We start from the raw sequence: 22441 nt of genomic DNA, 5'->3' as shown, positions 1-22441 counted from the left end.
TCCCTTGCTTGTAGAAGTAAACCAACGCGCCCTTACCTGCCCCGGTAGTAAAACTGATACAACGCACCCTACAGACTCTTGACCTTTGTAAACATGAGCTCCACGGGAAAAACAAACAAACAAAAACAATGTGACCTGTATCACTTGACACCATATTTGTACTGCTACCACAATAATTACTGACCTTAAAGCTTAGGTCAAGCATTAGAGGTCATTTCTCTCATCAACGTAACGCCTGCACTTACACATGGTAGAGTGGCTGTTGAGCTTTGTGAGATGGCCTAAGGAACCTCGTAATAGCGAAATAGTAGTCAGACTTAAGGATGCTAGATAAATATTCCACAGAGTTGCCACATACTCACAAAACGCGCCAGTTATTGTACCAGGTGGAAGTGCAAGCAAGTATACCTCCATCCAGTCAGTACTTGTAGCCGAGGTCAACACCAGGTCAGAGTTATTGATAGTAAATTGAGTTACGAGCGAGAACTGGCTGACGAAGATTTATGATTCCAGAATATAATGGAGCCATAAAAGTTGTTGCAGATTAGAGGAAAAACTAAGAAAGAATATTGAAAAAAAAGTTTGCAAAGACAAGAAAAAAAGTCAAATTATTACCATTGTGAAATATTGAGTGATTGTAGTTTGTGATGCCTCTCATAAGATACCCATAGTCTGTGCTGCCTCTCACACAAGATACACACACACACACACACACACACACACACACACTCCATACTGCCTCTACTGCCTCTCACACTCACACACAGCCAACACTGCCTCTCACACACTAGGCTCTAGGTCAGGCAGATAAGGCCAACATTAGCGGTAGTCTCAGAGATCCTCGTTAATAAAGTCAACTTGAAGTAATTTAGGAATTAATGAGTGGGGGTTAAGATAATGCTATCATAAACTCCAATAACCTTGTTGACCTGACCTCCCTTGGCCAGACAATGATGGTGCTGAGTGAGGTCACAAGAGGTCATATATAAGGTTATAAACGTCATGGTGTTATCATCACTTATAACTAAACTTCCAGTCTATTTACCCTCCACCTATCTCAGTCGTCGGGTCTTGTTGAATAAGTTAAGTGATTATAACCCGAGTTAACTACCCAACGAGGTCATGACAAGTTATAAACGCGTACATTGAAATTCCTCATCTTGGTATATCGTTTACAAGAGTAATAATAATTAGTTTAAAGAATATTATTAGTATGTACGTTGGAATTAATCAGGAACACTAAATACATTAATGAAGGTCAAACCGTATTTACCTGGTGAGATATTAACAGTGATAGGTAAAATAATTTATAAAGCAATAGGGATCAGAGGTTGTTAGCAGCTGTCAGCCTCACACTATGACCTCTGTGCTGCGTCAAGGTACCGCGATTGGACATGATTTTTGTTGCCGCTTTTACACACACTAACTAGACTGGCAGGTGTTGTAAAGTCAGGGAGAACAATTTCAAATTATTCGTTAACTTGGTGCTACTCTTATGATTATTTCTCGACGATGGTTTAACCCCTTGAGGACGATGTTTTAACCCTTCGAGGACGATGGTTTAACCCTCCAGGACTTCAAGGTGTTAAAAGAAAAAAATACTCCATCGCCTCACGCAAACATTACCCGGACGACAACAGCTACAGAGATCCTTTGTCGGAATTGTGAAGGATTGGATTGTTTGGGTCACCGATGCCACGTCCCGGTTAACTTGAAGGATTTGGAGGAGCGAATCTGGTCTCTGGAACCTCGCCTTCTCTTCCCGCCACCATCACCACCTCTTCCCATCACCATCTCTTGCCACCATCCCACCTCTTCCTCCTCACCTCCTCTTTCTTCCCCATCTCTGCCACCATCACCACCTCTTCCCTCCACCGTCACCTCCTCCTCCTCCTCCCGCAACCATACTTGACACTGTACCAACATTTAACACAATGTCACTCTAGAAATAGTAAACAAACAAACACAGGCGATATATAAGCTCAGATTACCACCCCCAAAAAAAAAAAATAAACAATAATTTAAACACCAAAAAACATAACGAAACAGGACATTAGTGGCAACAAACGAGGATAAAAAAGGAAGATGTAAAACCAGATGATAAATTATGAAACAGTAATAGCGGTAATAAATGGGATATGCTGCATTTATATATTTTTTGCCGTTTTGTTTTTTATTTTTCAGTCAGAAAATTACGTTTTATTTGGATAAAACATACGTACACATATTACATAACACACACACACACACACACATATATATGAAACCACACACACACACACACACACACACACACGAAAAAAAATAACTCGGAGTCAACAGATAAACAGATGAGTTAGTACCGTTGTTAAACAGTAAAGGTGAACAATTACAACGAGCCATTTATACGTTCTGTGCAAAACAAAAACAAAAAACATTGGCGTTAAAGAATGAAACACATTAGAATTTCACAATAGGAAGACCTACATGTTCTGGCGTTCTAATGGAGGAAAACACGAGAGAGGAAAATACACGCGTTTCTTTTTTTGTAATTTCCTTTTGTATCGCGACACTTTTACCACAATCTATACAACCCAATGATGGCCACACACACAGTATACCACTACCACGCCACTACCACACCACTACCACACCACCGAGCTGGCAATCTTCTGAGAGAGGGTAGAGAAGGAAATAACATACTTGTACACTTTCACGCATGTTGCTTGTATGAAATATAGTGGGCCATAAAATATATTGTACAGTTTCTCACTTGTCTTGTCCTCTCTCGATATTTCTAGTTCTCTCTTTCTTTCTTTTATCTCTCTCTCTTTCTCCTCCTCTTATATTTCTCTTTCCTTCACCCCATTCCCCTCCCCCTCTCTCTCTCTTTTCACTCTCTACATCCCCACCATCACCACCACCTCTCTCTTTCTCTCCCTCACACCACCTCCACCTCCTCTTCTCCCTCATCCTTCTCCACCTCTCCCTCCACTTCTCCCCAGCCATTCTTCATCCCAGTTAACAAGGTCTTGCGTCATCCTAACAAGCGTTGATGTTCACCTCCTGGCCGTCGCTGCTCCTGCTTGTAAACAGTATTTTTTCACTTTTTGGGGGCAGTCTTGACCAAAGGACTCCATTATCGGCCATTTTTAGTTGATAGTAATTAATTATTTTTCTAAAGTTGTGTTTATTATCATTTCTTTATATCCTTCTAAGTTTGTTTTATTCGTTTGCTGTTTAGTTTCGTGTTTTATTTTTCTTATTTAATGACATTTTGAGATGATATAATTATTTCAGATGTTTTATTCATTACACAATTCATTCCTTTCTTTGTGTTATATTTTACAATGACTAATAAACCACCTTCATGTTAACATTGGTTTAATCGATGTCCAACACCTTCGTTTTAACTAGAACTAAAACCGTTGATAAGTATTATCTAGGATGGGGTTTAAATTGGACTGTATGTCAAGTCTGGTGTTTTATTCTCGCGGTTTAAAATGGCCAGGTGTTCAATCCGATGTTTTAACCCAGTTGTAATTAGGTAATATGTCTGGTGGGTTTTTGTCATGCGACTGGTGGTTTAATATTGTGGTTAATACAAGTGGTTTAACATCGTGGTTTATACTCGTGGTTTAACATCGTGGTTTAACATCGTGGTTTAACATCGTGGTTTATACTCGTGGTTTAACATCGTGGTTTATACTCGTGGTTTAACATCGTGGTTTATACTAGTGTTTTAACATCGTGGTTAATACTCGTGGTTTAATACTATGGTTTATACTTGTGTTTTAATATTATGGTTTATACTTGTGGTTTAATATCGTGGTTAATACTAGTGGTTTAACATCGTGGTTTATACTCGTGTTTTAATATTATGGTTTATACTTGTTGTTTAATATCGTGGTTAATACTAGTGGTTTAACATAGTGGTTTATACTCGTAGTTTAACATCGTGGTTTATACTTCGTAGTTTAACATCGTGGTTTATGCTCGTGTTTTAATATTATGGTTTATACTCGTGTTTAAGTAAAGGGTTCCGTCTGTTAGGTAACTTTAAGATACAGGGAGCAGGTGTGACAGGTGTAGAGGACAGTATATAAGCTTAGGATACAGGGAACAGGTGTGTAACAGGTGTAGAGGATAGTATATAAACTTAAGATGCAGGAACAGGTGTGTAACAGGTGTAGAGGATAGTATATAAGCTTAAGATGCAGGAACAGGTGTGTAACAGGTGTAGAGGACAGTATATAAGCTTAGGATGCAGGAACAGGTGTAACAGGTGGAGGATAGTATATAAACTTAAGATGGGAACAGGTGTGTAACAGGTGGAGGGTATATAAGCTTAAGATGCAGGAACAGGTGTGTAACAGGTGTAGAGGACAGTATATAAGCTTAGGATACAGGAACAGGTGTGTAACAGGTGTAGAGGATAGTATATAAACTTAAGATGCAGGAACAGGTGTGTAACAGGTGTAGAGGATAGTATATAAACTTAAGATGCAGGAACAGGTGTACGACAGGTGTAAACGCCAGTAATTACGAACACCTGTCTACATTCATGGTGGTGTTGGCAGCAGTTAACGAGAGAATAAATTATATCAAACTCGTGTATTGTATAACAAGGCGAGTGATAACATTTTAACGCTTGATAATATAACCTGGATACAGCACAGGTAAAAATAGAGTATTATTGTCAGTATGAGGTTACATTATTGTGTACGGTTTAATACACTGCTGAATTATTATGCTAAAATTACGAAAGACAATATCAAATAATATACTCGAATATATTATAATATATTAAGAGACAACTCCTATATATATTTTCCCTATAAGATTTTCAATAATTTCTACTACACCTTTTCATCGTCATTATAAAAGCTAGATAATTTTTTATATATGTAAACTATGATATATAATATAAGTTGTATATAAATAAAAGCAAAACTAACTAAAAAAAATATTAAGTTTAAGTAATTTTTATTCAATTCACGTGACCAATAGTGTCAAAATTCACGTCAGCTTCAACCTCGAGAGTAAAAGCTGCCATCTTTCACCCCTGACACAGCCTCCTGAACACCGCCATAACCCCGGGCCAGAAACCACCAACTTCCCCCCAAAAAATTTCCAGACGTGACGTGGGATAAGAACACGAACTAGAGACACCTTCATAATACCTGACACAGCGGCCAAGTAACATAAAAAAATCCTGGTGGGTTACAGTGCCAAGTATAGATATCGTAGTGTGAAAGTCTCTATTTAGCGGACTGTATGGAGTGGAATGTCCGTTATATGGAGGGTACGTTAGATGTGAAAACCTCCACCTAGCGGAGGGAATTACTACACCACGTCAGGTCCCTCATAACACCATCTGTGAGGGAATTACTACACCACGTCAGGTCCCTCATAACACCATCTGTGAGGAATTACTACACCACGTCAGGCCCCTCATAACACCATCTGTGAGGTAATTACACCACGTGAGGTCCCCATAAACCATCTGTGAGGATTACTACACCACGTGGTCCTCATAACACCATCTGCGAGGAATTACTACACCACGTCAAGTCCCTCATAACACCATCTGAGGGAACTACTACATCACGTGAGGTCCCTCCTAACACCATCTGGGAGGGAGTACTACACTACGTGTTTGCTGTTCAACACGTACAATCCTACATTAATCTGTATGTTCCTTTACCTTTCTCTAATGAAGGCTTTTGTTAAACCACCAATGTATGTAATAAGTCATTTATGTCCAATGTATATTTTCAGCCTTCGGGCTGCAGAATTTTTCAATAAACCGTTAATTATTATTATTATTATTATTACACACACACATCTTTACCAAGAAACAGTGACAATTGATTTAGGAAAACATTGTTATATTGTCGGTAATGGTGTCGAGGGGGGAGGGGAAGCGTGAGGTAAGAGGGGGGCGTGAGTAAGAAGGGAAGCGTGAGGTAAGAGGGAAAGCGGAGGTAAGAGGGGAAGCGTGAGGTAAGAGGGGAAGCGTGAGGTAAGAGGGGGGAAGCATGAGGTAAGAGGGGGAAGTGAGGGGAGGGGGAATATGAATTAACCATTGGGGAGGAAAATAAGAGGGGAGACTAAGGAGACGAGAGGACGGTGGGGAGGGAAGGATAGTGGTAATGGGAGAAGGATGGTGAGGAAGGAAGGAAGGAAGGATGTTCAGGAAGGAAAGAAGGATATTGAAGGAACGAAAGATATTGGTGGATGATAGGTTAATGAAAAAGAAAGAAAGAAAGAAAGAAAGGAAGGAAGGAAGAAAGGATGGCTGGTGAAAGAAAGAAAGGAGGGATGCTGGTGGGGCTAATGGGTGTAGGGGTAAAGGGGTAAGGGAAGGGTATAAAGGGAGGTAAGGGTTGGGAATGGTGAAGAACACAATGGGATACACAGCTTCCTCTTGACTCACATAAGGACCTCCTTCACTTAAGCTCCTTATGTTCATTTGCTCACCGGATCTCCTCCCCTTCCTCTTTCCTTCAGCCCCTAAGACGGGCCTATGGGGCTTCACTAACTACCTAGATTTACTCCCATCTTTTTAGACTGATTTTAACTATTTTTTCTATTTTTTACTCTAATTTTTTCTTATTTTACTCATGCTTTAACTTTCTTTGTTAACTTATTTTAATGTTTTTTACTTATTTTACGATTTTTTTTACATTATTTTACTTATTTGACGATTTTTGTTTTTACTTATTTTGACTTATTTTACACACTTGTAGTTATTGTACTTGTATTAGTTAATCCTTACGCAGTATTAGGGTGGTTAGTCTTCAGGTAAAATAAGCTCGGGTGTCTAATCTTCATGTGATCCTCAGATACAAAATAATATACCTCACTCACAACAATTATTTAAACATATTAGCTATCTGATGTAAATACCAGTACAGTACTACAACCCCACACAGTACAGTACATACCCTCATGGTCATCATCTATGTGTACATTACCAGAGTACAATACCAGAGTACCAGAGTACATTACCATAGTACATTGCCATAGTACACCCAAGAGGACTGGGAGGAAGTTACACTTTTGCTTAGTACATCATTACCATATATTATCCTTGGTTAGTATTATAGGTCATTTACATACTGTTTAAAGTACCGTGTCTTTTTCGTACTACTTAAGTACACCCTCTAAGTACATGTACAACACTAATCTATATCTATGTACATCCTTTCCGTACACCATTTAAGAATACCACCCGTGTACACCATCTACATGTACTACACCACACATATACACAAACAACCCACACCACACCACACCACACCACACCACACCACACCACACCACACCACCCCACACCACACCACACCACCAACCAACCAACAAGACTCCAACTTAACAAATTAGGCTGCAAATTGGTCATTTTCCATTACTGTCGAGTGGTAGTCGGGCCGCGTGACAGTGATAGCGGTATAAAATGAATGTGACTTGTCGATAATGTTCGCTGTAGCCATAACCTCCTCAGTAGCCGGGGATAATGAGACTGGCAGGTGGCCCCACCTTACCTAAATTACTCAGCTTTTGTGGCCCTGTACAGATGTGGCCATAACTGAGGTGTTCTAGCACGCGAATATACAGTAAATTGGTTTTTTGGTACCAATTAGATGGATTTTAGATTTTACATATTGAGTATTAGAAATTAGACAAGACTGGGAATTAGACCAACATACTGGAAATTAGACCAACATACTGGGAATTAGACTAACATACTGGAAATTAGACCAACATACTGGGAATTAGACTAACATACTGGGAATTCGACCAACATACTGGGAATTAGACTAACATACTGGAAATTCGACCAACATACTGGGAATTAGACAAACATACTGGAAATTCGACCAACATACTGGAAATTAGACTAACATACTGGGAATTAGACTAACATACTGGGAATTAGACTAACATACTGGGAATTAGACAACCAACATTATTCATTGAAAAATATTAAACCTTTATTTATCGACAAAATAGACCATTTACGAAAGATTTACCCAACTATGCAAAACACATTCATCCTATAGCGGCATTAACAATACATAAATTATAATGACATTCAAGTATATAATGACAACTAACACTTTATATAATACATCACAATGGATAAAATGAAATATTACCCAGGTATTTTATATACAGGTAATGTAAAATATATAACAGTAATTACAGGTGTGTGGGTTTCAGTGATTAACTATTTTAATTTTTTTTGAACCACGAAGTTTATTACAAAACGATGTGGGATTTATTTTTTTCCCCATGTGATATTTGATTTATTTTATGAATTTATTTAGTGTTTCTAATTTATTTATGTATTTTTTTATTTATTTTTATTTATTTTTAGATATTATCATCATGGAGCGATATTGATAAATTTGTGTAATGTCTGATAATATGGAAAAATTCCCCAGAGGTACAGTTGAGCGCAGTGTTATTTAGTGTGGCAGGTGGTAGCACAGAGAGAGAGAATACAGACAGACAGATATAGACAAACAGACAGACAGACAGACACCGCATAGGGTTGACGCAGGACATATTTTCGTCACAAACTTTCCTCTGATACGAGGAAACAACGAGTTAGTGTGTTGAGGTGTGCCAGGGTGAGTGTGTTGAGGTGTGTCAGGCGAGTGTGTTGAGGTGTGGTAGGTGAGTGTGAGGTGTGGTAGGTGAGTGTGAGGTGTCAGGTGTGAGTGTGTTGAGGGTGTGGTAGGTGAGTGTGTTGGTGTGGTAGGTGAGTGTGTTGAGGTGTGGTAGGAGGTGTGGTGGTGTGAGTGTGTTGGGGTGTGTCAGGTGGTGTGTTGGTGTGGTGGAGGTGAGTGTGTTGAGGTGTGGTAGGTGGGTGTGTTGGGGTGTGGTAGGTGAGTGTGTTGAGGTGGTGGTAGGTGAGGTGTGTTGGGGTGTGGTAGGTGAGTGTGTTGAGGTGTGGTAGGTGGGGTGTGTTGGGGTGTGGGTGGGTGTGGTGTGTTGGGTGGGTGTGTTGGGGTGTGGGTGGGGTGTGTTGGGGTGTGGTGGGTGAGTGTGTTGGTGTGGGTGGAGTGTGTTGAGGTGTGGTAGGTGGAGTGTGTTGGGGGTGTCAGGTGAGTGTGTTGGAGTGTGGTAGGTGGAGTGTGTTGAGGTGTGGTAGGTGAGTGTGTTGAGGTGTGGTGGTGGGTGTGTTGAGGTGTGGTAGGTGGTGTGGTGAGGTGGGGGTGGGTGTGTTGGGGTGTGTCAGGCAGGTGTTGAGGTGTGAGTGGGTGAGTGTGTTGAGGTGTGGTAGGTGAGGTGTGTTGGGGGTGTGGTAGGTGAGTGTGTTGAGGTGTGGTGGGTGAGTGTGTTGAGGTGTGTCAGGCGAGTGTGTTGAGGTGTGTCAGGCAGTGTGTGAGGTGGTGGGTGAGTGTGGTGAGGTGTGGCGGGTGGGTGTGATGGTGTGGTAGGTGAGTGTGTTGAGGTGGTAGGTGGTGTTGGGGTGTGGTAGGTGGAGTGTGTTGAGTGTGTCAGGTGAGGTGTGTTGGGGTGTGGTAGGTGGGTGTGGTGAGGTGTGGGTGGTGTGTTGAGGGTGTGGTGGGTGAGTGTGTTGAGGTGTGGTGGTGGTGTGTGTTGAGGTGTGGCAGGGTGTGTTGAGGTGTGGTAGGTGAGTGTGGGGTGTGGTGGGTGGGTGTGTTGAGGTGTGTCAGGCAGTGTGTTGGGGTGTGTCAGGTGAGTGTGTTGAGGTGTGGTAGGTGAGTGTGTTGGAGTGTGTCAGGTGAGTGTGTTGGGGTGTGGTGGGTGGGTGTGTTGAGGTGTGGTAGTGGTATGTTGAGGTGTGGTGGGTGGGTGTGTTGAGGTGTGGTAGGTGGGTGTGTTGAGGTGTGGTGGGTGGGTGTGTTGGGGTGGTAGGTGAGTGTGTTGGGGTGTGGTGAGTGTGTTGGGGTGTGGTAGGTGGTGTGTTGAGGTGTGGTAGGTGGTGTGTTGGGGTGTGTCAGGCAGGTGTGTTGAGGTGTGTCAGGCAGGTGTGTTGGTGTGGTAGGTGGGTGTGTTGGGGTGTGTCAGGTGGGTGTGGTGAGGTGTGTGGGTGGTGTGTTGAGGTGTGTCAGGCGAGTGTGTGTTGAGGTGTGGTAGGTGAGTGTGTGTTGAGGTGGTAGGTGGTGTGTTGAGTGTGGTAGGTGAGTGTGTTGAGGTGTGTCAGGTGAGTGTGTTGAGGTGTGGTAGGTGAGTGTGGTGGGGTGTGGCAGGTGAGTGTGTTGAGGTGTGTCAGGCGAATGTGTTGAGGTGTGGTGGTGGAGTGTGTTGAGGTGTGGTAGGTGAGTGTGGTGAGGTGTGGGTGAGTGTGTTGAGGTGTGTCAGACGACGTGTTGAGGTGTGGTGGGTGGTGTGGTGAGGTGTGGCGGGTGAGTGTGTTGAGGTGTGTCAGGTGAGTGTGTTGAGGTGTGGTAGGTGAGTGTGGTGGGGTGTGTGGGTGAGTGTGTTGAGGTGTGTCAGGTAGGTGTGTTGAGGTGTGGTAGGTGAGTGTGTTGAGGTGTGGTGGGTGGGTGTGTTGAGGTGTGGTGGGTGGGTGTGTTGGTGTGGTAGGTGAGTGTGTTTGGTGTGGTAGGTGAGTGTGTTGAGGTGTGGTAGGTGAGTGTGTTGAGGTGTGGTAGGTGTGGTAGGTGAGTGTGTTGAGGTGTGGTGGGTGAGTGTGTTGAGGGAGTGTCAGGCGAGTGTGTTGAGGTGTGGTAGGTGAGTGTGTGTTGGTGTGTCAGGCAGGTGTGTTGGGGTGTGGTGGGTGAGGTGTGTTGGGTGTGGTAGGTGGGTGTGTTGGTGTGGCAGGTGGGTGTGTTGAGGTGTGGTAGGTGAGTGTGTTGAGGTGTGTCAGGTGGGGTGTGTGTTGAGGTGTGTCAGGCAGAGTGTGTTGAGGTGTCAGGCGAGTGTGTGTTGAGGTGTGGTAGGTGAGTGTGTTGAGGTGTGGTAGGTGAATGTGTTGAGGTGTGGTGGGTGAGTGTGTTGAGGTGTGGTAGGTGAGTGTGTTGAGGTGTGTGTCAGGCAGGTGTGTTGAGGTGTGGTAGGTGAGTGTGTTGAGGTGTGGTAGGTGAATGTGTTGAGGTGTGGTGGCAGAGTGTTGTGTGTTCACCTCACAGCACAGTAAACAAACATAAATGTCTGTTGGACTTGTCTGGCCCGTCCCTGTTGTAACTTACTGCATGTATGTATATATGTATGTATGTATGTATGTATGTATGTATGTATGTATGTATGTATGTATGTATGTATGTATGTATTCTGAATCCACTTCACTTTATACACTACATATCTGACCACTAAGGAAAGTGAGAGGTTGTCGACCCTCCCCAAAATCTGGAAGGTCTCCAACACACGTCTTAAGTCTACCAACTTCACCCCAAAAACGTAAAAAAAAAAAGTAAAAAAATGTAAAAAACGAAGATAATTATCGTAAATTTCAAGGTGACAGAGTCTATATATTCATTAATTTCTTTTTTTTAATGGTGTCTAGTCAACTTTTCTTTTCATTATTCCTTTTTTTTTATCATATCAGCATTTTTTATTAGTTTATTTTTAGCATGTTCTAGTGTTGGTTTATACAGATGTGTGTGTGGTAATGGTGTGTTGTTCAGGGACAGGTGTGTTTTTGGGGACAGGAGGTGAGAGGGGGTGAGAGGAGAGGGAGGGAGGAGAGAGAAGGAATGAGGATTTTTTGTGTTCGGTCTTTTTTTGGTATTTTATCTCACTTTCCCCCCTCTGCGCCGCCTCTACCTGCCAATCCATCAGTCCTCCACCCTCCCTCGCTCCTTCCTCCTCTACCATCCTCTTCCTCCTCCTGTCTTCCATCCGCTCTTCCCCCCTCCTCTACCCACTCCTCCTCCAACCACCCTCCTCCCTCTCCTCCCCTTTTCTTCATCATACATGACCCCCCATCTGATGCTATCATATATGAGCCCTCACCTTGGGTATTTGTCTCATCCCAACAGCTACTTAGAGAGAGAGAGAATGAATACAAAGAAGGAGTTAAGCTAAGTCAATAGAAAGACAAACAGCCAGACAGAGAAAAGACGAATAAATAGAGAACCAGACAAGAGACAGACAGATAAGACAGCCAGACGTCAAATAAAAAAACAGGTTAAGAGTCTGGTAAGATTGGTGAGACGGAGAGAGAGAGAGAGAGAGAGAGACAAAGGTCTGGCTGACTTATTTGACCTGGAGGAGGCGAACAGGCGTGTCATAGAACCTCGCGTGAGCAGAGAGGGGAGTGAAGGAGGGGGGTGATGGGATTGATTGGTGAGAGAGAGAGAAGTAGGAGGAGAAGGAGGAAGGAAAAGAAGGATAAAGAAAAGGGGCAGAGGGAAGAGGAGAAGATGGCGGAGGAGGTAAAGAAAAATTAAGGAAATTGAAGAACGGGAGAAAGAGAGAATCAGGAAATAAGTAGGACAAGAATACGAAGAAGGGGAGGAGGAGGAAGCTGAAATGAAGAAGAAAAAAAGAAAGAAAGAAAGAAGAGGAAGAGGAAGAAGAAGAAGAAGAAGAGGAAGAAGAAGAAGAAGAAGAAGAAGAGGAGAGGAAGAGGACGAGGACGAAGAAGAAGAAGAAGAAGAAGAAGAAGAAGAAGAAGAAGAAGAAGAAGAAGAAGAAGAAGAAGAAGAAGAAGAAGACGAGAAAAGAGAAGAAGAAGAAGAAGAAGAAGAAGAAGAAGAAGAAAGAAAGAAGAAGACGAGAAAGAAGAAGACGAGAGAAAGAAGGAAGGAAGAGAAGAAGAAGAAAGAAGAAAGAAAGAGGAAGAAGAAGACCAGGAGGAAGAGGAAATCAGGGAATGAGGAGAAGGAAATGAGCACGAGAAGGAAATATGGGACACAGGGGAAGGGGGAGAGGGTGAATTTAACCTCTGAAGGACAAAATGACTCAAAATGGTGATGTAATTTCAGTAAACTACAAAAAAACTTTTATAATGTCAGGAAAACTACAGAAATCGTATTGTTGTCTACTGTAAGAAACTAACAACAAAAATAAAGGGTTGAAATAAAAAAAATCAACTTTCAACATAAAGTTCACTCATCAGGTGATAATAAACTGAGGCGTGTCTAATAACCAGGTGTTGAAAATATTCCCCTGACTGTGGTGGTGGTGGTGGAACTCTGGTTGATAGAAAAGGTGATAAAAGACAAGGGAGGACAAGACATTAATGGACATATTTGGATCACTGGGATTAGTCTCTTCCCCCCCCCTAGTTTATTATACCTGGTGAATATTAAACACCTTAATGTGCTACTTGGAGGAGGGGGTGGAGTTAGCTTAGGGTAGGGTAGGTAGGGGTAAGGTAGGGGTAGGTAGGGTAGGGTAGGGTTGGGTTGGGTTGGGTTGGGTTGGCTGGGTTGGGTTATTACAATAAGGTTGTTAGTTAGGCTAGCTAGGTTAGGTTAGGTTAGGTTAGGTTAGGTTAGGTTAGGTTAGGTTAGGTTAGGTTAGGTTACTGTTAGTGTTAGGTTATATACCATTATAAGAAAACAGCAAGTAAAACAAGAGAAGATATAATAGGAAGAAGAATGAAGACGAATAAATAACAGCAGGAAGTAATTGAAAGGTCACACACATACACACACACACACACACACACACACACACACACACACACACACAAAAACACACACACACACACACACACACACACACACACACACAACACACACACAATAACATCCTTGACTTTTGACCTCACCTAACCTACACCAACTTTCGAAATTGAAGAAGTTTGGACTGATTGACCCTTCCACATCCCCCGAGAGCCAAGAAAGTTTTATAACAAGTCGGTGAACACGTTGTCGAGTCGTTTATCTGAACACAAGCAAACGAACGAGTCACCTGAAGATAAACTCCCCATCCACCTTTGTTCACTTGTTTAACCACCTTAACCTAACCTAACACTAACCTAACGCTAACCTAACTTAACTTATCAATGCTAACCAAGCCAAACCTAACCTAACGCTAACCTAACTTAACTTAATCAAATGCTAACCAAGCCAAACCTAACCTAACGCTAACCAACCAACGTATTTACCCAACCAAACGAAACCAAATGTCCCCCAGATAGCGTTAAGGTAGTCATCATCAGGAGAAATAAACTAAGGTGGCTAATCTTCATGTGATCTAAATAAACACAGACAGACAGACATACAGACAGAGACATCAATATACCCATCAATTACGTTTCCATCCATCACCAAGCTCAAGTGAACACAACCATCATCCACACCAGTTGTCAACCATCATCACTGCAGCTGTCAACCATCATCTGCCGCAGCTGTCAACCATCATCCACCGCAGCTGTCAATACTGAGAGCTGTCAGCCAGCCAGTCAGCCATGGAGCTTTCACCAACTCAATACCTTTGTGATTCACACGGCCATCAACACGACCCATTGTGATATATTTAGGCAAGATTTACGCTCTGAACACACACACACACACACACACACACACACACACACACACACACACACGACACGTGATTACAATGCTTTTAACACGGAATAAATACCATTGTTATCCTGCGGTACAAGATAATGCTATGCCACAGTTTAAAAAGAGGACGCAGGAAGGGTCTTAATCTAAGGTACACGGGAGTAATGACGTCGTTAAGGGCAATAAAATAGAATTATTAGATATAGAGAAGAGAGGAACAGGTAGGTGTTGGGAGATGTGAATGTGGTGATGGATGGATGGGTGGATGGGTGGATGGAGGTGGATGGAGGGATGAGGGGTATGGAGGGGTGAGAGGGGTGGGAGGGGTGGGAGGGGTGGATGGAGGGGTGGGAGGGGTGGATGGAGGGGTGGGAGGGGTGATGGAGGGGTGGGAGGTGTGGATGGAGGGGTGGGGAGGGTGGTTGGAGGGGTGGGAGAGGGGTGGGGAGGGTGGGAGGGATGGGAGGAGGGAGGGGTGGATGGAGGGGTGGGAGGGTGGATGGAGGGGTGGGGAGGGTGGATGGAGGGGTGGAGGGTGGTTGGAGGGGTGAGAGGGTGAGGGGTGGTTGAAGGGTGAGAGGGTGGATGGAGGGGTGGGGAGGGGGGATGGAGGGGTGGGAGGGTGGGATGGAGGGGGAGGGTGGATGAGGGGTGGGAGGGGTATGGGAGGGGTGAGTGGTGGGATGGAGGGGTGGGAGGGGTGGGATGAGGTGGGGAGGGGGATGAGGGGTGAGAGGGGTGATGGAGGGGGTGGGGAGGGTGGATGGAGGGTGGGAGGGGTGGATGAGGGGTGGAAGGGGGATGGAGGGGTGGGAGGGGTGGTTGGAGGGGTGAGGGTGGGAGGGGTTAGAAGGTGAGAGTAGGGATGGAGGGGGAGGGTTGGATGGAGGGGTGGGAGGGTGGGATGGAGGGGGTGGATGGAGGGTGGGAGGGTGGATGGAGGTGTGGGAGTGGTGGATGGAGGGGTGGGAGGTGGATGGGAGGTGGGACGGTGGATGGAGGGGTGGGAGGGTGGATGGAGGAGTGGATGGAAGAATGGTGGAGTGAGGGATGACGGAGGAGTTGGTGGATGAAAGAATGATGGAAAGAAAAAATATATAATAAATAGAGTGTAAAGGAAAAATATAAGAGAATGAGAGAATTCCTCAAAGAGAACGAGATAAAAGGACATAAAGACCCAGGAAGAGAAGTGTTTAGATAAGAGTGATGAGAGACACGAGAATAAAAGAAGGAAAGAAGAGATAGATGCAGAGAGGAAAAGAGATAGAGTAAAAGAGAGAGAGAAAGAGCTGGTGAGAATGAAGAAGACAAAGGGGAAAATAGATAAACGGGGAATTAGAATGAAGAAGAGGACGTAAGTAAATAAGAAAGTAAGACAATAAATTAATTAAAAAAAAGTAAAAATTTATCAAGACTTCTCAGTTTATTTCACCTGATGATAATACACCTTAACGTTAACATGACCTGACCTAACCTAACTGCTACATACCTATATAACCTAATCCCAACCCACTAACCTCATATGATCTAACCTAAACTAACCCATCAAAATCTAACCTTGCAACCTTTTAGTTTTGTTGTTGTTGTTGTGTGTTTTTTTGTTGTGTTTGTGTTGCTGTTGTGTTTTTGTTCCTGTTATTGTGTTTTTGTTGCTGTTGTTGTGTCTTTGTATTTGTTGTGCTTTTGTTGTTGTTGGTGATGTTGTCTTGCTGGGGTTGTTAGGTTAGGTTAACGTCTTGGTCTTTAATAATCAGGTGAAATAAGCTGGGAGGCTAATTACTAATGGCAGCAATAGTACTCACTAATGGTAGCACAGTACTCACCAAGGTAGCACAGTACTCGCTAATGGTAGCACAGTACTCACTAATGGTAGCACAGTACTCACTAATGGTAGCACAGCACTACTAATGGTAGCACAGTACTCACTAATGGTAGCACAGTACTCACTTATGGTAGCACAGTACTCACTAATGGTAGCACAGTACTCACCATGGGCACAGCACTAATGGTAGCACAGTACTACTTTTATGGCAGCACAGTACTACTAATGGTAGCACAGTACTCACTTATGGCAGCACAGTACTCACTAATGGTAGCACAGTACTCACTAATGGCAGCACTAGTACTCACTAATGGTAGCACAGTACCACTAATGGCGTAACAGTACTCACTAATGGTAGCACAGCACTCACTAATGGCAGCACAGTACTCACTAATGGTAGCACAGTACCACTTGGCGGCAGCACACTAATGGTAGCACAGACTACTAATGGCAGCAAAGCACTCACTAATGGCAGCACAGCACCACTAATGGCAGCACAGCACTCACTAATGGCAGCAACAGCACTCACTAATGGTAGCATTGCACTCACTAATGGTAGCACAGCACTCACAGGCAGTAAGCACATTAAGGCAGCACAGACTAATGGTAGCACAGTACTACTAATGGTAGCACAGTACTACTAATGGCAGCACAGTACTCACTAATGGCAGCACTAGTACTTCACTAATGGCAGCACAGTAGCACTCACTAATGGTAGCACAATACTCACTAATGGTAGCACAGTACTCACTAATGGCAGCACAGTACTCACTAATGGTAGCACAGTACTCACTAATGGTAGCACAGCACTACTAATGGTAGCACAGCACATTCCTAATGGCAGCACAGTACTCACTAATGGCAGCACAAGCACTACTAATGGCAGCACAGTACTCACTAATGGTAGCACAGTACTCACTAATGGTAGAATAGCACTACTAATGGTAGCACAGTACTACTAATGGCAGCACAGTACTCACTAATGGCAGCACAGTACTCACTAATGGTAGCACAGTACTACTAATGGCAGCACAGTACTCACTAATGGTAGCACAGTACTCACTAATGGTAGCACAGTACTCACTAATGGCAGCACAGTACTCACTAATGGCAGCACAGCACTACTAATGGTAGCACAGTACTCACTAATGGCAGCACAGTACTCACCAATGGTAGCACGGCATCACTAATGGCATCACAGCACTCACTAATGGTAGCACAGTACTCACTAATGGCAGCACAGTACCCCCTCATATTAACGCCCATATGGTAGCTAAACTCACAGCAGGAGACGAACGACCTCACAGATCACAACACACCAAGTAAACTAACTTAGTCAAGACTACCTAATGACCTCATTGGGACGCTGTAGGGTCTTGGTAGGGCAGCTGGTAGAGGTGGCGCACTTCAGCTTGGCACCCGAGGGCACAGTGGCACTCTCTTCCAACCAGCAGCGGCGGAAAAATGGATCTTATGCCTTCCTTACATAAGACCGGGATGGGGGGACGGAGGTGGAGGGGTGAATGTGCTAAGCTTGGGTGGATAGAAGAGCCTTTGTGATAAGCTACTGAGGAGAGCCGGGCAGGAGGGGGGGGCTACAGACGGTGCCACAGGGAGGATGAAGAAAAGAGGAGGAGGAGGAGGAAAATATAAGAAGAAAAAAAAAGCTTAAAATACAGTCAAACAAAAGCTTAAAATACAGAAAATAAAAAGCAAATACAGTAAATAAAAGCTTCAAATACAGTAAATAAAAGCTTCAAATACATTAAATAAAAGCTTCAAATACAGTAAATAATAAGAATATATAAAACCAAAAACCAAGATAACGTTAAACCACAAATAACTTTTTTGTTTTAATCGCCGGAATAAAACTGAAAATTAATCTAGTGAATCTTTTGTTATTCATTAAATGTGTAAAATGTAGGAAAAAAAGCCTACGCACCATATACAGTGGTATGAATATTTAATTAACACACACACACACACCAAAAAAAAGATTAGGAAAACTATTTTAAAAGATCCTTTCAATGTGTGTTCAACAAAAAAATACTATTGTACAACGCCTCTAGCACCGTAATTTCGTTCTATGTATACATTAATTTATACGTATACAGGTAAATAATATACGCTTATTGATATATTCGCGTATATGTTATGTATTATACCGTGATGTGGTGCTATGCGTGATATCGTGTATGTAGTTCAGAATAGCCTATCACTATATGTTCAATGCCAATGTAAAAATATACGATCACATATGTTTCACTGAGTACCAATAGAGTGTTCAATAACAGCGTATAAAATTTTCACTAACGCACAGTAGGTATGTGGACGATGTCACTAATTCTTCAAGTTTTTTTACAAATAACACCTATTATTTTGGTGTTTTAGAGAAGAACGAGGGAGTTATGTGTATATGAAATCACAGCTTATTTTACCTGAAGAGTAAACATCTCCTGCTTATTTCACCTGAAGATTAGAGATCCCAGCTTATTACACCTCAAGATTAGACACCTCAGCTTATTTGACTTCAATATTAGACAGCTTCTTTAACCTCAAGATTAGACACCCCAGCTTATTACACATCCAGATTAGACACCGCAGCTTATTTGACCTCAAGATTTACCACATTAACCCGAAAGTAATTTAATCTAACTTTACCTTAACCTAACACTCCTCCACCACAGGTAACGCTTGGGTGGTTAGTCTTCAAATGATATAAACTGGGGTGCCTACTCTCCAGGTTGACTCAGAAATAAAAAGTTCACTCACTGCCTTATATATTTTCGTGGAATTCGTGTAACATTGTCCTCATTTGTAGGAGATCTAGTGAGGACAATGTTGCTGTTTTAATACGAACATTCACACTATCACCATGGAAATATGACAGGCAGTTTGTCATTTTCTGAGACAGTTACAGTGACGAATTCATTTGCACAATCATATCTAACGTATAAAATAATTAATAAAGATTTTTTCTCTCCATTACATGATATAAAGTACACACACACACTATATATATGACTCTGGAAACGTTTCACACGCAATAGCATATCATATTTTTCTCCTCTGTTTCATATTTTTAATCCGTGTGAGAGATACTGACGAAAACACCAGGTTGGACAGGGTGGCCAGTAGAGAACTATTATATTTAACTTGAGTCAAAATCACAACTTCACTTCGCTTCTCTTCATGTATGACGCGAGTGTAGAGATGTGTGTTGAATATTTATAACAGTGACTACACATCTTGGTCCCCCAGTAACAAGTGTGAGAGAAGAGTAACAAGTGTGAGAGAAGAGTAACAAGTGTGAGAGAAGAGTAACAAGTGTGAGAGAAGAGTAACAAGTGTGAGAGAAGAGTAACAAGTGTGAGAGAAGAGTAACAAGTGTGAGAGAAGAGTAACAAGTGTGAGAGAAGAGTAACAAGTGTGAGAGAAGAGTAACAAGTGTGAGAGAAGAGTAACAGGTGTGAGAGAAGAGTAACAGGTGTGAGAGAAGAGTAACAAGTGAGAGAAGAGTAATAAGTGTGAGAGAAGAGTAACAAGTGGAGAGAAAGAGTAACAAGTGTGAGAGAAGAGTAACAAGTGTGAGAGAAGAGTAACAAGTGTGAGAGAAGAGTAACAGGTGTGAGAGAGAAGAGTAACAAGTGTGAGAGAAGAGTAACATGTGTGAGAGAAGAGTAACAAGTGAGAGAAGAGTAACAAGTGTGAGAGAAGAGTAACAGGTGTGAGAGAAGAGTAACAAGTGTGAGAGAAGAGTAACAAGTGTGAGAGAAGAGTAACAGGTGTGAGAGAAGAGTAACAAGTGTGAGAGAAGAGTAACAAGTGTGGAGAGAAGAGTAACAAGTGTGAGAGAAGAGTAACAGGTGTGAGAGAAGAGTAACAAGTGTGTGAGAGAAGAGTAACAAGTGGAGAGAAGAGTAACAAGTGTGAGAGAAGAGTAACAAGTGTGAGAGAAGAGTAACAAGTGTAGAGAAGAGTAACAGGTGTGAGAGAAGAATAGCAAGGAGAGAAGAGTAACAAGTGTGAGAGAAGAGTAAAAAGTGTGAGAGAAGAGTAACAGGAGAGAAGAGTCAAGTGTGAGAGAAGAGTAACAAGTGTGAGAGAAGAGTAACAAGGGAGAGAAGAGTAACAAGTGTGAGAGAAGAGTAACAAGTGTGAGAGAAGAGTAACAGGTGTGAGAGAAGAGTAACAAGTGTGAGAGAAGAGTAACAAGTGTGAGAGAAGAGTAACAAGTGTGAGAGAAGAGTAACAAGTGTGAGAGAAGAGTAACACGTGTGACAGTGTACAGTAACACTCACCAGTCTTGAGGGCGGTCGTCACTTCAGCTTCCACTTCACTTCTGACGTCATCAGTGAGATCCTGGGTGACGTCAGCAGTAGTGTCAACTGTGACATCAGTGAGAACGTCAGCAGCTGCAGTTGGAGGGCTGGTGGTCGTTGTAGTAATAGTAGTGGTAGCAGCGGTAGTCGTAGTAGCCTCAGAGTGTAGGGTAGTAGTAACCTTAGCCTCGGTGGTCGTGTCTACAGCTGCAACAACAGCAAGCGCCGAAAACAAGGCCAGCAGCTGCACCAGAGGTCGCAGCGGTCTCCTCGCCATCATCCTGCTGAGGAGAGTAAAGAGAAATATTAAAAGAGGTGGACTGGAGGATGAGGTGGAGCCCCGGCGAGTGACAACCTCAACATGGCCTCGTATTACCTCCCCCCTCCCTCACCTGCCCTTCCTCCCCCACTGACCTCCTTCCAACACCTCCCTACCCATCCCACACCACCCTCCAACACCACCACCTTCCTTCCTTCCTCCTCGATAGGCGCGCGCGTGTGTGTGTGTGTGTGTGTGTGTGTGTGTGTGTGTGTGTGTGTGTGTGTGTGTGTGGGAGATTGCCTGATGTAATGGAGTCAGTGTTACTAATGTATTTGTTACTTACAACACACGTTACTAACACTTCCAACACGGACTTCATCACACGGACTTACAACACGGACGGTATATTGATCTTTTCCACTCACCTGATTACTAAGTCTAAGTGGTGATACAAGTTGTAAATAACAAAAGTAAACAAAACTAATTTAGAAGTAAGTTGATACACACACACACACACACCTTGCTTCTTCTGCCCCTCCATGCTTTCCCTGCTCCCCTGCTTTCCCTACCTCCCCCTGCTTCTCCTACCTCCCCCCTGCACCATCGTACACACAGGAAGAACAGGAAGCTACTCACAACAGCTGAAACGTAATGTTGTGTGCAGGTTAGGTTAGGTTAACGCTCATTCAACATGCACGAGCAGACTGAAGTTTCAACCCGGCACGTACACCACACACCCAGAGTCTCTCTCTCTCTCTCATATATGTTAGGTTAGGTTAACCCCTTGTGTAACTGTAATGCGAGTAATAATAATAATAATAATAATAATAATAATAATAATAATAATAATAATAATAATAATAATAATAATAATAATAATAATAATAATAATAATAAAACAAACAAAACAACAATAATAATGATAATTATAACAACATTAACAATAACAACAATAATAACAGTAATAATAATAATAATAATAATAATAATAATATACCAAAAGGAACGTGTCTATTGTCTCGACCAGAGGACATCTTGACAGCCACTCCTGGACGAGACTCATCAACCACCACTGTTCCTGAAGTAGTCTCGTAGTTACCGTCTATATATCTATCACACCTGTATGGTTAGGTTAGGTTAGGTTAGGGTGCTAATCTTACGATAAAATAATCAAAATATACAAAGAGGTGACGTTCTGATGAATGTTATGACGTTTGACCTCCAGCTGTGACCTGACCCTTTGGTATTTATAGTCGTAACCATTAGTAAGTCATGAGACACACTCGGGTGGCGTCATCAAGACAGCTCTAATGAATCGCCAGGTAACACACTCGACATGGCATGACATTTGACCTCACTGTGACCTTGAATTGTGTTGCGAGGATTTAAAATTAGAAGTTCGAATCCCCTGAAGCTTGGACACCCCAAGTTTATTTCACCTGACCTGACCTAACATGATCGAACCTAACCTCGCTCAGTTAAACCTAACCTAACCTAACCTAACCTAACCAAACCAAACGTAACCCAACATAACATAACGTAACGTGCTTATCATTATCATCCACCATCATTAGTATCCACATCCATCATCCTCATTATTATTATTATCATTATT

At 42.8% G+C, this 22441-nt stretch overlaps 1 protein-coding gene across 1 annotated transcript in view; it reads right to left on the bottom strand.

Annotated features, from left to right (window-relative positions):
• The window catches only part of LOC121874823, a 217745-nt gene that overhangs the window by 157534 nt on the left and 37770 nt on the right, over nucleotides 1-22441 (bottom strand). The window contains exon 2 of the mRNA XM_042379108.1: nucleotides 20544-20848. Coding sequence (XP_042235042.1) covers nucleotides 20544-20848 — 305 coding nt within the window. The remainder of the gene's footprint in view (nucleotides 1-20543; nucleotides 20849-22441) is intronic.

This window comes from Homarus americanus, unplaced genomic scaffold, assembly GCF_018991925.1.
Source record: "Homarus americanus isolate GMGI-L3 unplaced genomic scaffold, GMGI_Hamer_2.0 scaffold56009, whole genome shotgun sequence".
Classification (NCBI taxonomy): Eukaryota; Metazoa; Arthropoda; class Malacostraca; order Decapoda; family Nephropidae; genus Homarus; species Homarus americanus.
This window is presented reverse-complemented; position numbering and strand designations above follow the sequence as displayed.